Source organism: Aphidius gifuensis, linkage group LG6, assembly GCF_014905175.1.
Source record: "Aphidius gifuensis isolate YNYX2018 linkage group LG6, ASM1490517v1, whole genome shotgun sequence".
In the NCBI taxonomy this organism is placed as follows: domain Eukaryota; kingdom Metazoa; phylum Arthropoda; class Insecta; order Hymenoptera; family Braconidae; genus Aphidius; species Aphidius gifuensis.
Window position 1 is genome coordinate 18,222,917 of NC_057793.1, and position 17,813 is coordinate 18,240,729.

Genomic DNA, 17,813 nt, shown 5'->3' on the forward strand with positions numbered 1-17,813 from the left:
TAAATTAATATTTTATGAATTAACATGTAAACAACATTCTGTCGATAGACATTTTTCTAATAGGTTTTTACATAAATAAACAAATAAAAAACTATGGAAAAAAATAACTAAGGAGAGGATGTTGCCACATGTTGATTTATAAAGAATTAATTGAGCTAAAGGAATTAACAGATAAGCCACATCCTTTCCTTAGACATTTGTCAATAGCTTTTAATATATTCAATAAATTCATTACTACTGACAAATGTCTGAGAAAAGGATGAAGATTATTACTATTATGCTATAATTAAAGGAATGATATTTTTAAATTCAAATTATGAGGAATTAAAAATGGTGTGTGACGTGATATACGAAAATTCCTACAGATGGCGTTACTAACGCGGTATGAAAGTATGAAACCTCCGCGGTATTTTACCGGTATTATACCGAGGTTTACGACCGGTATGATACCGCGGTATTATACAAACCCAACACTGCTTGGTTTATGCTTTACCCAGGCTACCAATACTAGGCAAAGCATTGGCCGCCAAAACTTTCAAAAATTTATTAATTTCATAAAAAAAAAAAATACTTTACAATTGCTTGAAGAATAAATGTCTTTGAATCTACAGAATAACAACGAAAAAAATTACTTTCCAATTTGTTATATTATAAGGGGTGCATTCCTTTAAGGTATTAATCTCGGCCAGTCACTAAATATGAAAATGCTTTGAAATTTTTACAGTAGATTCTTGAAATACTGATACATTTTATGTAATTTTTTGGTAATTACAAAGAAACGTTTTTTGGTTTAGTAAGAAACAAAACAAAACGTATGGAAAAAAATTAAAGAGGTTTGGAGCTTAGTTTTTTTAGAATCCATTTATAAAAAAGAGAATGAAGCCTCTCTTCGAGCTATTTAATTGGCTGTTTATAATAATTCATTTATTTTTTTTTTTATTCATTTATTTTTCATTCTGTTTATTCGTTGCTATGTGTATCCGTTGTTATTTTTTTTTTGTTTATGTTATCGTAAACATTATAATAATTTTATTGAAAAATAAAAACCAAATACATTCCGATAAGTAGTAGTAAGAAGTATGTATGTAATAAACAAGGCCGCAAAGTTCGGTCAATTTTCGGGGCGCTTTCATTTTGTGAGTATACCGGTGTAAATAAAACAAATAATATAGTACCAATACGTCAAATGGGTATGTTTGTACGAACGGGTACTGTACTCGTTTGTTTATTTTAAAAATATGGAGGTTGTTGTTGTTAGGTTAAAAATCAGACCGTACACGGTCTACTAAAACTGTAGATACAAATTTTAAAAATTTAAATAATTAACCACATAAAAATTGCATCGTATACGGTGTACGTCATTGGAAATTGAACCGTGTAATTAATGTGTATTAATTTTTAAAAGCGCCATGCAATTGTTTATCAAATATTTTTATTAACAATTGCATGGTGCCTTCAAATATTAACATTTTTTAATAATTTTTTTTTTGTTTTAAAGAGCAGAACTGTTACGTCTTGGTATAAGTAATAATTAATAATCAATAATAAATAATAAATTAACAAATTCAATAGATGCCGAACAAGCAATAAAATTTTTCTTTTTTTATAATAAATTATTTATTTTTATTTTTTATTTTCACACGGAATAAAAATTCATATTTTGCATTTTTTATAAAACAATTTATTTTTATATTTTTTATATAAATTTTGGTAAGCAGTTTTCAAAGTCACCTCTGCAACGCGAGATGCCACATCCGTTGAAGTTGCTAAATTATTATTTATTAAGTGTTTAAACAATTACAATATGCTGACTACTATGGGAACCATTGTATTTCATTGGTGCAAGAAATGGCACCACTTTTCATCCCTACCTAATAATTAAATTTTATGGGAATAATTTTATTTTTAATTTTAAGGAGCGTCACTGTCGCGATGACTTTAATCTGAACAACATCTAATTAAAATATTAAATCAATTTAATTCAAAACAAATACTTAGTAATATTTCATAAATTTATATTATATTATTGATCATATTAATTGATAAAATTTTAAACAAAATAAATTTAATCCTTTTGAAGAAGTTAATAAATAACATATAATATTATCAGTGCATAAAAAAAACTAAATTGAATAACTGTGTCAAATAATTATTCCTACAAAATATACCCTTCCTAAATCCTAACATTGACTGTGAATTTCTCCGGGGTGTTGTTTTCTGTGCTACGAGTTGTGTTACCTATTGGATTATTCGGAAATTTTCAACATCATCAGGCGACCATCCGGATTGACACGCTCTCTATAAATTATTTTTGGATAACCAACAACAACAAGGTAGAATCTACAAAATTTACACATTCCCTCCTAACCCGTTACCCTGTAGGGAATAACAAAATACGAGAATTTTGTATAAAACGTTAAATATCAAGTTGATTGAATTAAATTAGTCCTAAGAAATTATATTATTATTTTTCAAGTTAAATATTCTTCTTTTCTTTTGTTATTTCATAGACTAATTTAATTAAATCAACCTGGTACGTAACAAGAACAAAGGCTAATTTGTACCGATAAAACTAGAATTTGTACCTCAATAATAATAATAAAAAAACAAGTTACTCTGAAATATCAATTGATAATACTTCATTATTATTTTTGAGGTACAAATTGTAAATTTATCGGTACAAATTAGCTTTCGTTTTGTTCTTTAGAATAAAAAAAAAATTATTGAAAAATATTGATTTTTAAAGGCGCCATGCAATTGTTTATCAAATATTTTTATTAACAATTGCATGGCGCCTTTAAAAATCAATATTTTTTTTTTATTTCAAAGAACAGAACAAGAGCTAATTTGTACCGATCAAATAAGAATTTGTACCTCAATAATTAAAGTAGATATGCAATTGTTAATTATCATTTTGGAGTAAATAATTTTTTTTTGTTGTTATTCTTGAGGTACTTACAAATTCCGGGATTGGCGGTACGAATTAGTACAAATTATTCTGCGTCTGTAGCAATTTTTTTTACCCTCCTAAGTCATCTAGAAAAAAAGTTGATATTTAAGCCTTTCTGGACCCTTTCATTTTGAGGTACGAATTAAATTAATGGTGGTACAAATTAGTACAAATCAAGACGCTTCTAATGAGTATCCTAGATAATTTTTCTAGGACTTATGCAGGCCAGATTCACGCACCCATACTCGAAGCCAAAAAGTTGGTCTTCATCTTCGACAGCCTCCAATACATTTTTATCCATGTCAATTTTATTTTTATTATTACTATGAAAAAATCGGCTAATGAGTTCGTCTGGAATATATTAAAGTATGCCAGTAATCCAGTATGAAGAAAGATGTCAACTAGAAATGTCAAGTAAAAATAAAATTAACATGGATAAAAATGTTTAATTTAATATAGAAAATATTGCTGAGAATTAATCTAGACTGAAAATTGGGTTGAGGAATTAATCTAGATTACGAATTAATTAATTTGATTACATCTTTTTCTTAGCTACATTTGCCAATGGATTTTTAATGACTAATTATGGCAATTGTTGCTAAAGAAAGAATGTGATTAAATAAATTAATTAGTAATCTCAAGAAATTATTCAGCAATATTTTTTTGGTCACATTCTTTTCTTAGCAACATTTGCTATAATTATTTGACACAATAATTCTAATTTAATATAAAAAATATTGTTGTGAAATTAATCTAGATTATAAACTAATTTTTTTGGTTACCTTATTTCTTTAGCAACATTTGCCAATAGTTATTTAACTAATTAAATATGGCAAACGTTGACAGCCAAATAAATTAATTCGTAATCTAAATTATTTTATCAGCAATATTTTCCATAATTATAGCAATTTATTATGGCAAATATTGCTAAGAATTAATGAAAATTGTTAATTTATTTATTACATACATACTTCTTACTATTGACTACTTTCGTACATCATTGACAAAACATCACATATAAGCAAAAATAAAATAACAACGGGTACACATAGCAACGGATAAACAAAATAAAAAATGAATTATAATTAAACAAAAATAAATGAATTATTATGAACGGCCAATCAAATAGCTCGAAGAGAGGCTTCATTCTCCTTTTTATATAAGGATAAACAATTTATTAACTTTATGAGATCTTTTTTTTTTTTATAAAAATTTTTTTTATTTTTATTTACTTAATAAACAATAACAATTTCAAATAAAATTTGACTACAAAATCTCTAAAAACTAACCAAAAAAAAAAAAAATATCCACTATCATACTCTCCAAAATTTTTAATGAATTTTATTTCTTCATTTTTAATTATATAATTAATTGTTAATAACAATATAGAAACCTTTAACCTACTCTGTCATATTTATATCAACAATTTAACAAAAAATAAATTTCTCATTTGAAAAAAAAAAGCAACAAATTTTAGGTTATTTTTATTATGATTTTATACTTTTATTTTATTATTTTATTTTTACTGACCTTTACACCGCAGTTCTCTAACAATTACCAAATGAAAATGACTCTATAATACTCGATAATTATTAATTAATGATGAATTTTAGAAGCGGAATGAAAATATTCGACACATGACATTTTACACTTTTTATAATATTTTTTTTAATTCTGGAATTCTCTTTTCGTTATGCTTCGTTCAACAAAATTCATGATGGTACAGTCATCTAGCACTGTCATATTAAATTAGTTATAACTGATGGTAACAAATTCCTTGGTGAAAAAAATCGGCACCCGTATTCACAGGGCATTACAATTTAGGGCTTTTTCCTCCACTGGCAGCGCTTGTGAGCTTTTGTATGTGAAATCTATATAAAAAAAATTTGACAAGTGCCATCAGTGGCCAAAAGAAGCCCTAAATTGTATAAAATTTGCTCTGTGATTACGGGTGCCGGCAGATTCTGATAGATTTTGGTAGATTCTGCAAGATTCGACAAAATACTGTCAGCCAAATACTCGACTATTAACAATCTGCCAGATTCTGTCAGATTTTGCCAGCCAAATACTCGTCTTTCAACAGTCTGCTAGATTCTGTCATCCACATATTCGACTTCAAACAGTCTGCCAGATTCTGCCAGCCACATATTCGACTATCAACAGTCTGCCAGATTCTACCAGTTTAATTTATAAATATTATTTTTTTTTTAATAAATTGATTTTTTTGAATTAGTACAACTGATTAGGAGACATCAAGTCGTCATCGAATTATTAGTATGTTATAATTCATTTTTCTATAGCTCATTTATCGTTATTTTACGTTAGTTGTTATTCAACGATTCTCACATGTGCTCTCGTCAGAGTTAATTCTCATATATAGGAACTGAGATTATGATACTTATAAAAATTTATAAGAACATATTCAATTTTAAAAAAAAAAATGCAACGCTTCGAGATTGAAGTTTCTTCATACCTTACTGTGATGTTTGTAATAACCACAATCATTCGTCCAGAATTTTGTTTTTTTTTAGAATTTTTTGGTGAAAATAGTCTGGCAGATTATGTCAGATTCTTACGGATTTTGGTATTTTCCTACAGATTTTGGCAGATTCTCACAGATTCTAGCAGATTCTTACAGATTATGGCAGATTTTTACAGATTCAGACCAGCACCCGTATTCAGAGGATGTTCTCATTAGGGCGTTTTTTTTCCGATGGTGGCGTTTGTGAAGCCTTCCTATGTGAAATCTATATAAAAAAAATTTTGACAAGCGCCATCAGCGGAAAAAAAAGCCCTAATGAGAACATTTTTGCCCCGTGAATACGGGTGCTGCTTTTGGAACAACTGCCAGATTCTGCCAGTTTTTTTTCACCAGGGTTACCAGCTGCGTATTTTTTCAGTACCATTAAAAATTAAAAGATCTGCTTGCCACGTTTCATCGAGACCTCTTATATCTACATGACGTCGAATATAATTTCTACGTGCTGGCCTATGAAGTTCTTCAACTACTTGAGCTTTTTTGTCCTCCATTAATTAACTCTTTTAATTGAAAATTAATTTCTGAAATATTTATTGAATTTGAGTTTTTTGAATTTTTTTCAGAGTTTTCTTGAATATTTTTTTCTAAATAACTCAATTTATTTTTGATGTTGTGTGTAAAAATTTTTATGTCGCTGTTAGCTCCTTCTAAAATATTGAGCTTATTTTCTAGATTTTTTAAAGATCCAGTAAAGTTTTGATTATCACTTTCAAACTTATTTAAAATTGAAACTCGGTTTTCGAGATTTGTAATTAAATTTACGATAGAATTTTTATTGGTATCCAATTCAACTACTTTTTTATCAAGCTGATAAATTACATCAGCGTTACGCGTTGCAAGATCTTGTAGGGATTCAATCAGAATAGATTGATTGTTTTGATTTATTTTTATTTCAGATTTAAGTGAATCTATGAGTGTAGTATTAGTATCAGCTATATCTCTCAAAGACGATGTTATTCGATACAAAGCTCGTGTCTCTTCTTTTACAATATTGCGTACTATTTTTACCGATGCTGCATCTGTAATTAATACAGGATCAGCGATATTACACAGTCTTCGATAATTAATATCATAATGTCCGTCTTTTGTTATTTTAAAACCCTCACCAGGAGGTACACGCGTACCCTTAGCTTTTATTTTACTTTGTGCTAATTGGCGTCCGAAAACATCGATTCTCATGTTTGTTTGATCGATGGATATCAACTCAATAAATTTATGTTATGCACATTAATTAATAGATTATTTCAGCCTCTTTCAATTCTTCTATAATTAAAATTATTTCATTATTATTTCCATGATTTCCAGCTGCTTGAGAAGCTATCAAAAGTCTAAGACGATCAATAAGCTCATTGGGATTATCCCAATAAACATAATCAATTGCAGAATTACCAGTAATTTAATATTTAGGCAAGCCGGAGCCTTGATGTGTTATTGAGTTGATGAACGGTAAAATATATTTTCCTTATATTTTTCAGTATTTTCGGTTCTTAAATCACCTTTTGGGTCATAATATTTATGATGAATATTTGTTAATTTTATAATATCAATAAAATTTTTTTCATCATTTTTTTCAATCATTGATGCATTGGGGCTACTTGAAAATAATAATTCTAGTAAGCCTGGTGTTTCATCATATATTGTATTAGCAATATGAATTTTATTATCTTTAAATTCAACTTGTAAATTTCCAAATTTAAGCATATTATCTTGTTTTAATTTCCGAATACTATAACCACTATCTGGATGCTTTTGTCTATTAAGTTGTTTTAAATATTTTTGAGTATATTTTGGAGTAGATTGAAGCGTTTCATTTAAACTATTATCAGAGCCCAGAGCACTTGCAAACGATGAATCCGCCATTTGATTTTCTCGACCATCATCATCATCATCATCATCATCATCATCATCATCATCATCATCATCATCATCATCATCATCATCGGTTAATAAATTATTCTCATATTTTTCCTCTGTTTTAATTAACACTTTTTTGATTTCATCTTTGATTTCTTGTTTTATATTATTGTAATTATTATTATTATGATTTGATGCCTCAACTAATTTTTGAAGTGGTGTTACAATAGGCTTGAATACATTGCTTGAAATATTATCTGATGTTTCTTGTCCTAATTTCAAAATTTTATGTTTTTGCCTAATAGCATGACTGGCTCTAGCAATTTGACTCAATAATTCTTTCTTTTCATTTATTTTTATTTGATTGTCCATGTTGATGTTCGTTACTTGACATCTATGACAATACTATTGTTAACACAATGTCCACTTTGTTATATCAGTATAAAATCAATCAAAACCTTTTCTATATCGACCATCATTTAATTCACTATCTTTATCAATAACAATAAATCCATGTTTATCATCTTTCCAACATGTATAACATAAATTTTTAAATTCTGTATACGTCATATCTGTATTTACATGATCAAAATATATTCTTTTTAAATTGAGATCATCTTGCTTAAAAAGAACTAAAAAATTCGCATTATCTCGAATCAGATGTTTAGGTATTCGAGCATAAATTTGACAGAGATAAAAACAATCTACGTCTTGATGTCGACCCATACAAAAAAAAGCTCTGATATTATCTTGTTTTTCACATGAAACATCATCAAAAATCATAACGGAGTTTGGTTTTGTCTAGAGGTTGAAGCACTTGTTCATGTTCATTGAAAGGAAAATAACCGATTCCTTTTACAGATTGTAATAATTTTTCTAGCAATTTATATTTTGGTTGATTCAAAGACTTGGAGTAAACATAAACATTTTCGAATCTTAAACCATTTTCATCCGTGATCATTGCAAATAATACGTTCGTTTTTCCTATACCACTAGGACCACAAAATATTCCTCGCATCAGTTACATTAAAACTATGATTGCGCACAGACGTCGAAAAAAAAGAGGAAAAGGTATTGTAAATAAAATCATCAATAAACTTCCTTTTGAGTTACATATCCCAAAATACAATTATTGTGGGCCTGGTACTAAATTAGCAAAAAGATTAGAACGAGGTGATCGAGGAATAAATCCGCTGGACGAATCGTGTAAAGAACACGATATATAATACGAAAAAAATACAGATAATTTAGTCGCTAGACATCAGGCTGACAGAGAACTTGCTGAAAAAGCTTGGCAACGTGTTCTAGCTAACGACTCTTCGATTGCTAAAAAAGCAGCAGCTTGGGGAATAACAAACGCTATGAAAGCAAAAGTAAAAATGGGTATGACATTGAAAGAAAAAGAAACTAGAAAACTAAAAAAGAAAAAAGGACCTTCGATATCATTAACAAAAATTATCAATTTAACGAAAAAACTTACTCAGTCTGGAGGTGATCCTATCAAATCAATTATAAAGGGAGCACGTGATGCTGTAAAAAAATCTGGTGGTAAAAAAAATATTCGGTTGCCTCGTGTTTTACCATTACCAGCAAAAATTGGAGGTTTTTTACCGTTTTTAATGCCTATTTTTGCTGGTCTTAGTGGGTGATTATATAATTACAATACCTACTGACAGTTATGAAATTGAAAATATTGAAGACTATATAAAGAAAGAATTACCAGAAAATTCTCTGAGTATCAAAGCTAATACAAATGAATTATGTTGTGAAATATTATGTGATCCCTGACGGAATTGTCCCGTGTAAAACAGACTTGTTCAAGGCTTGTTTTGTCCAAAAATACATGGCTTATTCAAGCCTTGTAGACGTGGCTTGAACGATACTTGTATACAAGGTTTGAACAAGTCTTGTACAAGGCTGTGTTAACAGACTGAATCGCTGAGATCGATTACAATACTCGTTCAAGCCTTGTACGAGCGTGGTTACAAGGCTTGTACAATGTATGTACAACGATGGTTTTTGATTTGGTTTATCGCTCCCTTGTATTCTGCTTGTACGAGCAATGTACAAGCCATGTATACAATACTTGTACAAGACTCACACAAGACTTGTTGAAAGTTACAAGCATTGTACGACTCTCGCACAAGGGTTGTAAGCAATGCTTGTACAATACTCGTACAATACCGGAATAAAAGCGGCTTCCAACGGTTCTCAACTTACTTACAATGTTGCGTTTACTTATAAAAGACGGTTTTAAAAGCTTTTTACGATATTTACTATCATTTAAGCGTTAATATTTTTATAATAAACAAAGCCTAGCTGTTATTAGCATATACAATACATGGTGAAATATAGTTTAAGAAAAAGACGATCTGAACCTCGTACATGGTAAAAATGGCCTCAAAAAATGGCCTTATTTTTTTTGGCCTCTTAAAAAGGGCCCTTTAAAATGGCCTTATATTTTTGGCCTTAAAAAATGGCCTTATTTTTTTGGCCTCTTAAAAATGGCCTCAAAAATTGGCCAAAAGAGGCCGAAAACCAAAGAGGCCATTTTTTAAAGCCATTTTTAAGAAGCCGAAAAAAAAATGAGGCCATTTTTTGAGGCCATTTTTAAGAGGCCAAAAATATAAGGCCATTTTGAAGGGCCATTTTTTCCATGTACGAGGTTCAGATCGTCTTTTTTTTAAACTATATTTCACCATGTTGCCATGGTATTTACGGCAAGCTGAAATAACAGACGAACTTCCCGGCTCTGTTAATAAATAAAAAGAAAATTGCTTTGATTTTTTAGTGTTAAATAGAAAAAGATGTAGCTATAAGGAATAAATGTTGACCTTGGGTATTTTATTTTTTTAATAAATAAAATACATGGAATTTTATTTTTTAAAAATAAAAATCTCCAAATAAAAGCAGTAGCTAAGAAATCAATGTAGCTTACCATTTACATTTTTTTTTTTTTTTTTAATAAATATTAAAAAAGCTTAGCTACTGCTTTTCCTTGGTATTTTTATTTGGAAAAATTGATTGCATTAATTTTATTTGTTAAATAACTTAAACAACTAACGAGTAATTTCTCAGTCAGTGATCTCATACACTGAGAGAAGGTTTCTGTTATAGAATAAATAAAAAATGTCCAAGGAAAAGCAGTAGCTAAGGGAAAGATGTAGCTAAGGAATTAATGTGACTGAGGAATTAATGTTGCCAAAAAATTATGTTTCAAGGAAATAATTCCTTAGTGTTCCTTAGTCACATTAATTCCTTAGCTACATCTTTTCCTTAGCTACTGCTTTCCCTTGGACATTTTTTATTTATTTTATAAATAAAATACATGTAAATTTATTTTTTTAAAATACAAATGTCCAAGGAAAAGCAGTAGCTAAGGAGAAGATGTAGCTAAGGAATTAATGTGACTAAGGAATTATTTCCTTGAAACATAATTTTTTGGCAACATTAATTCCTTAGTCACATTAATTCCTTAGCTACTGCTTTTCCTTGGACATTTGTATTTTTAAAAAATAAATTTACATGTATTTTATTTATAAAATAAATAAAAAATGTCCAAGGAAAAGCAGTAGCTAAGGAAAAGATGTAGCTAAGGAATTAATGTGACTAAGGAATTAATGTTGCCAAAAATCTATGTTTCAAGGAAATAATTCCTTAGTCGTTAATTCTTACATATCTTCCTTTAGCTACTGCTTTTCTTGGACATTTGTATTTTGAAAAAATAAATTTACACGTATTTTATTTATAGAATAAATAAAAAATGTTCAACGAAAAGCAGTAGCTAAGGGAAAGATGTAGCTAAGAAATTATCGTGACTAAGGAATTATTTCTTTGAAACATAATTTTTTGGCAACATTAATTGCCAAAAATCTATGTTTCAAGGAAATAATTCCTTAGCCACATTAATTCCTTAGCTACTGCTTTTCCTTGGACATTTGTATTTTTAAAAAATAAATTTACATGTATTTTATTTATAAAATAAATAAAAAATGTCCAAGGAAAAGCAGTAGCTAAGGAAAAGATGTAGCTAAGGAATTAATGTGACTAAGGAATTAATGTTGCCAAAAAATTATGTTTCAAGGAAATAATTCCTTAGTGTTCCTTAGTCACATTAATTCTTTAGCTACATCCTTCCCTTAGCTACTGCTTTTCCTTGCACATTTCTTATTTATTTTATAAATAAAATACATGTAAATTCATTTTTTTTAAATACAAATGTCCAAGGAAAAGCAGTAGCTAAGGAAAAGATGCAGCTAAGGAATTGATGTGACTAAGGAATTATTTCCTTGAAACATAATTGTTTGGCAACATTAATTCTTTAGCCATATTAATTCCTTAGCTTCTGCTTTTCCTTAGCTACTGCTTTTCCTTGGACATTTTTCATTTGTTTTATAAATAAAATACATGTAAATTTATTTTTTTAAAATACAAATGTCCAAGGAAAAGCAGTAGCTAAGGAATTAATGTGACTAAGGAATTAAAAAAATAAAATACCCAAGGTCAACATTTATTCCTTATAGCTACATCTTTTTCTATTTAACACTAAAAAATCAAAGCAATTTTCTTTTTATTTATTAATATAAAAATATTAACGCTTAAATGATAGTAAATATCGTAAAAAGCTTTTTAAACCGTCTTTTATAAGTAAACGCAATATTGTAAGTAAGTTGAGAACCGTTGGAAGCCGCTTTCATTCCGGTATTGTACGAGTATTGTACAAGCATTGCTTACAACTCTTGTGCGAGAGTTGTACAATGCTTGTAACTTTCAACAAGTCTTGTGTGAGTCTTGTATAAGTATTGTATACATGGCTTGTACATTGCTCGTACAAGCAGAATACACGGGAGCGATAAACCAAATCAAAAACCATCGTTGTACATACATTGTACAAGCCTTGTAACCACGCTCGTACAAGGCTTGAACGAGTATTGTAATCGATCTCAGCGATTCAGTCTGTTAACACAGCCTTGTACAAGACTTGTTCAAACCTTGTATACAAGTATCGTTCAAGCCACGTCTACAAGGCTTGAATAAGCCATGTATTTTTGGACAAAACAAGCCTTGTAACGTTCCGTCAGGGTATAATTTTATAAATTTCCAAGAAAATAATACTATAGGTCGATTGCTCGGATTTTCATCACAAATATTAACGCCAAACGTTGTGCATAAATCAGATTTGACTGTTACCATCATAAAAGTCAATGCTTTGCGTATTGAATGTAATATAACGACATGTGCTTACCAGTTCACACGATTCATGAATTTTTTCCTTGTGTTCCAAAAGGATATAAGATTATAGAAGTGCCATCGCAAGTCATTTATCTTCCAATCACCGTACAAGCAATACACAATATTCAATTAAAAATTGTTGATCAAGACGGAAATTTAGTGAATTTTCGAGAAGAAACTATAACAATACGTTTGCATGTAAAGCGTCTATAATAATGGGAATCATTTTCACTAGAAAAGTTTATGGACAGAGTTATAAAAATCAATTGACATGCCAAAAGTCAAGCAGTCTTCAAAGACCTCTGAAAGTGACACGTCAGAACATTCAGTTTCTGAAAAATCTCCGTTTAAAACTAAAAAAGACAAAGTAGTTGAACAATTTTGTTGTTTTCTTTGCTTTCAACCATGGAAGAAATCGTAAATATTCAAAAACCTATAATATTTGATGAATCAGTCACTCATTATGAGCTTCATACTCATTTGCCATATGGCGCTTCAAAATTTAATAATAGTGATGAAATAAGAATTGGAGTTCAACATCAAGACTTGTGTTTATTACCAAGTAAAAGTTCACTCCATATTACGGGAAAATTTACAAAAAGTAATGCAACCGCTGTTGCTGCTACAACTTCTCTTGTTAAAATGTCAATTGCTCATATGTTTGAAGAAATTCGTTATGAAATAAATGGCATTGAAGTCGATCGTAGTAAAAATGTTGGTCCTACAACTTTAATGAAAGGATATGTATCATTTAACCCTAATCAAAAAGCATTTTTTTGAAAATGCAGGTTGGATAGACGATGAAAAAATATTTGATAATGAAGGAAATTTTAATATATCAATTCCATTGAGTATATTATTAGGTTTTGCTGAAGATTATCGTAAAATAATTATTAATGCAAAGCATGAACTTATTATTGTGAGATCAAATACAAATACAAATGCATATAAACAGACAACTGTTGCTGACGCTGCTGCCGAAAACGTAAAAATTAGTTTGGAAAAGATTGAGTGGATAGTGCCGTATATACGAGTGTCAGACAAACAAAAAATTCAATTGCTTAATTTTATTGCAAAAGATCCATCTATAGCAATGAGTTTTTGTACTTGGGAACTGTATGATTATCCTTTGCTACCAGCAACAACAAAGCATATTTGGAGTGTTAAAATATCAACACAACTTGAAAAACCACGATACGTCATCGTTGGTTTTCAAACAGCACGAAAAAATGTTGCATATAAAGATGCCAGTCTTTTTGATCAGTGTAAGATGAGAGATATTAAACTTTTCTTGAATTCTCAATCATATCCATATGGTAATTTTAATATTAACATAACACAAAACCAATATGCTTTATTATATGACATGTTTGCTCAATTTCAAGTTTCGTATTATGGAAAAGAGTCAGAACCATTATTAACAAAAAAAGAATACATAGATCAGGCTTCTCTTATTGTAATTGATTGTTCAAAACAAAACGAATTTTTAAAATCTGGACCCGTTGATATACGACTTGAATTCGAATCATTCGAACAGTTTCCCGCTGAAACATCGGCTTATTGTTTAATATTACATGATCGCATTGTTGAGTACAATCCAACCAGTGGCTCCGTCAGAAAATTAGTTTAAATTTAATCCCAAACTCAAAATTTTTCATTCAATGTTTAACTTTTATGGAGTAAACATCGAAATGTTTAAAAAAAATAAATCTACTGACGAATATTCCGATAAAACTCCCTTGATCAAAGAGACAAAAGCTGAAAAAGAAGAAAGAAAACAACAACAATACAACGAACCGAAATCCAAAGATTCTAAATTTTTTTCTGCTTGGTCAAGAAAAGAAAAATAATTAAAAAAACATTTTGCTTCAAAATAATGGATAAAAATACAAGTGGTAATAGCTCCTCGCGTTCAAGTGGAATGCAATACGAATCAAAAGTTGAAAAAGAATCGATGAAAAATTATTTTGAAATATCTAAATCATTGCGAGGTTCTGAGGACCATATTATTATGGTTATGTAAAGCAAGGAAAATATGGCTCAGTAGGAGATCATCGACCGAAATATTAACTACAATTTTTAATTAAAAAATAATAAACAAATGGATAATAAAAATAAAATAAAACCAAAAGAAAACATTCAAAAATCAAAAATCAAATATTTCAAACTCGAATGTCCAGAAGATATTGAGAAAACTAATCAAAAAATTCTGCAATCAATATTATTCAAAAGATGCATGTATCGTTTACTACCACTACCGTACACGTGATGTATACATGGGCGTATGCCTATCGATCAGCAAGACGTGGAGAATGGGAAACAATGGCTCGAGATCATGAAAGATTTCAAATGCGGATAAAAAAATTAAGTGTAATTATAGATCCAATATTAATAAAAAAACATAATGAATTTTGTAAAACTAAAAAAAAATAAAGAAACATTTTTTTAAAATACAACATTGGTTTATAGATATTTATTTTACTTTTATATAATACATTTTTAAAAATTATTCTTCGCTGTCTGTTTCATCTTAGTCACATATTGTTCTAAATTTTGTCGTATCACGAAGTAGCCATAAAAAACAAAGTAATATTCAAAAATTATGAATTTACTGTAGTTTATTTCAAAAATAAAAAAAAATTGTTAGTCACATATTTTTCTAAATTTTGTCGTTTCACGAAGTAGCCATAAAAACAAAGTAATATTTGAAAATTATAAATTTATTGTAGTTTATTTAAATAATAAAAATAGTTGTTGGTCACATATTGTTTTAAATTTTGTAGTTTCACAAAGTAGCCATAAAAAACAAAGTAATATTTAAAAATTATAAAAGTGTTGTATTTTTTTAAAAAAAGGCCGTACCCTCAGGCAAAATAGTTGCGTATACTTCAGAGGGATGTTCTATGCGGGGACGGTCGCTCTATAGTCTAGGGCGCTATGCCGGGGGGGGGGGGTCCTCTAGCTAGTCTAGGAGTATCACTGAACGGACTCAAAAAAGATCTACTATGTTTTTATGTTGCCCTGATACTTGACTCTGATTTATTTTTTCATTTATCAATAATAATTGTTATAATATTATTTTATAGCTTTTTTATTTAGTTAACATGACATAATGGGTTACTTCATAAATATATATTTAAAAAATTATAGCTTTGTATATTTATTGGTGACATTTTTATTTTTTTAAATAAACAAAACAGTTTAGATTTATGACCTGAGAAAAAAAAATTGGATTTATCATAAAAATTTATTTCTAAGAAAGAAATAAAATTTTAGAAACAATTATAGCTGAAAATTTCTTACTCTTTACCCTTCTACTCCTACAACACATATACGTAAAACTTGATATTATTGTGTTGCCCCACTTATATTTAAATTTTTCGTTAATGACGCATGCTTTTATTTCATATTTTTTTCTAAGAAAAAGCCATAAATTTTTTATGTATTTATATAAACAAAAAACCGTTAATAACGTTTATATAAACAATCTCTTTCATCATCATACATGAGTCAACGACATCCGGTCCCCGTCTCCCGTCTCCCCTCTCCCGACTCCCGTCCCCCCATTTTTAATCTCTATACTCTCAACCCTCATCCCCCAATCTCAACTACACACACACATCCCTCAATCCTCAACATCTTATCTACACCCCCAACTACCCTCTAAAAACTACCCTTTATTTATTTTATTTTTTTTTTTTTTACGAATTTTAATTAAGGGATGATTAATTAAGGGATGATATAGAACCGGCCCTGTTTCCCTACTTAGGTTGTACTAGACATTAGTAAAGTCTGGGATATTACATAGAGAATTTTATCACTTTTGTCATTGTTTCTGTTTCTAGCTATTTGTCGGTATTACAGGGCGAAATTGCAGAGCGAAAAAAAATTTTTTCTTAAAGGAATGCACCCCAGGCAAGTTCTGTTTTAAATGGGCATTTTAAAAATTTTACCCGATTTTGACGAAAAAATTACTTTAAGGGTATTTCGACCTCCCGATTTAAATAAAAATATTTAAAAAATTCTATGCCCCCGGGAAAGCGTTAAAAAAATTAATTGAAATTAAAATAATCAATTTCGCGATTCCTGTTAGAATTAGAAAAAAAAGTTTTAAGTAAAAGTTGTAGAGAATAATTTTTTAAGGGGGGGGGGGGGGGTAGGTCTTATAAGTTTTCTTTGTTTAATCTTTAATTTTAACTTTTAACTTTAATTAATTTTTAAAGTTTTATATTTTTTATTAACGCGTTACCCCCCATGAACTCCCACTCAAAACTCTTCTGCGCGACCGCGATAGATATATAAAAAAGAGAGATAGTTTTATTTCGACCCGATGCTACCCGACGCTACTCGACTGTACCCGACTCGACGCACACACACACACACACACCTGCTGTTGTATTTACACGCACAGTTAAGAAAAGATTTATTTTTGAATATCTAAATCAGCTGCCAGAAGCATCTGTTTCTAGAGCAAAAAAGCTGTGTGATTTTTAAATACTATTTTCGACTTGTTTATCTTTTTGTGATGGTTATCGCACAACCGTTCTGTAAGTTTAAGTAATAAAAATATAAAGTAAATAATATTTAGAGCCCAAGACATTATTATCAACGAATTTTTTGATGATATAATTGATTTATCGCATGTAAAATTTGATGACAATGGAAGATCGTTGCTGTCAGTGAGTGACAAAACATCATCATTAAATGTCGAAGATCTTCAAGCTTGGTTGCGAAAAGATTTATCAGTAAGTTCACTTGATGATTTGTCAAATGATACAACAAAAACAATTGATACAAGAACTTTTACAAGACTGAAAAAATGGAAGAATGAATTCGGAATCAATACTGAAATAACATCACCAACAAATAATAATGTTTTGAAAGTAAATTATCAACAAGAATCATCAATAGAAATAAATAATGAACATGATAATAAAAATCAAAAAGACGCGCAAAGAATATATACCAGCAATGTTGACACCATCAGTGTCAGGCACGTTATTAACATCATTGTCATCATTATATGTATGGTCAAGAAAGTCTGGATGCATGTTTAAATATGTGTTACCATATCTCGAAGGAACCAAATCAGGACATTTTCCTCCCACTCCAAAACTTCACCCCCTACACCCATAAATTTATGTTTCAAGTAGAAAATTATAACAATTCATTTATTTTGATTATATGTATGTTAATATAATTAATATAATTAATTGTATCTATATATATATAAATGCA

The 17,813-nt window shown here is 29.3% G+C and overlaps 1 protein-coding gene across 1 annotated transcript; it reads left to right on the plus strand.

Moving 5' to 3' along the window:
* Positions 1-12,980: 12,980 nt before the first annotated feature.
* LOC122859933 lies at positions 12,981-14,205 on the plus strand. The gene is made up of 2 exons (XM_044163616.1): positions 12,981-13,293; positions 13,364-14,205. The coding sequence occupies exons 1-2, from the start codon at positions 12,981-12,983 to the stop codon at positions 14,203-14,205; spliced, it is 1,155 nt and encodes a 384-aa protein (XP_044019551.1).
* The last annotated feature ends 3,608 nt before the right edge of the window (positions 14,206-17,813 follow it).

Excerpts from the sequence above, each read along its gene's own strand:
- LOC122859933 (XM_044163616.1), top strand. The coding sequence starts at position 12,981 with ATGGAAGAAATCGTAAATATTCAAAAACCTATAATATTTGATGAATCA. Across the intron at positions 13,294-13,363 it reads CGATCGTAGTAAAAATGTTG|GTTGGATAGACGATGAAAAA; the intron begins GTCCTACAACTT and ends TTGAAAATGCAG.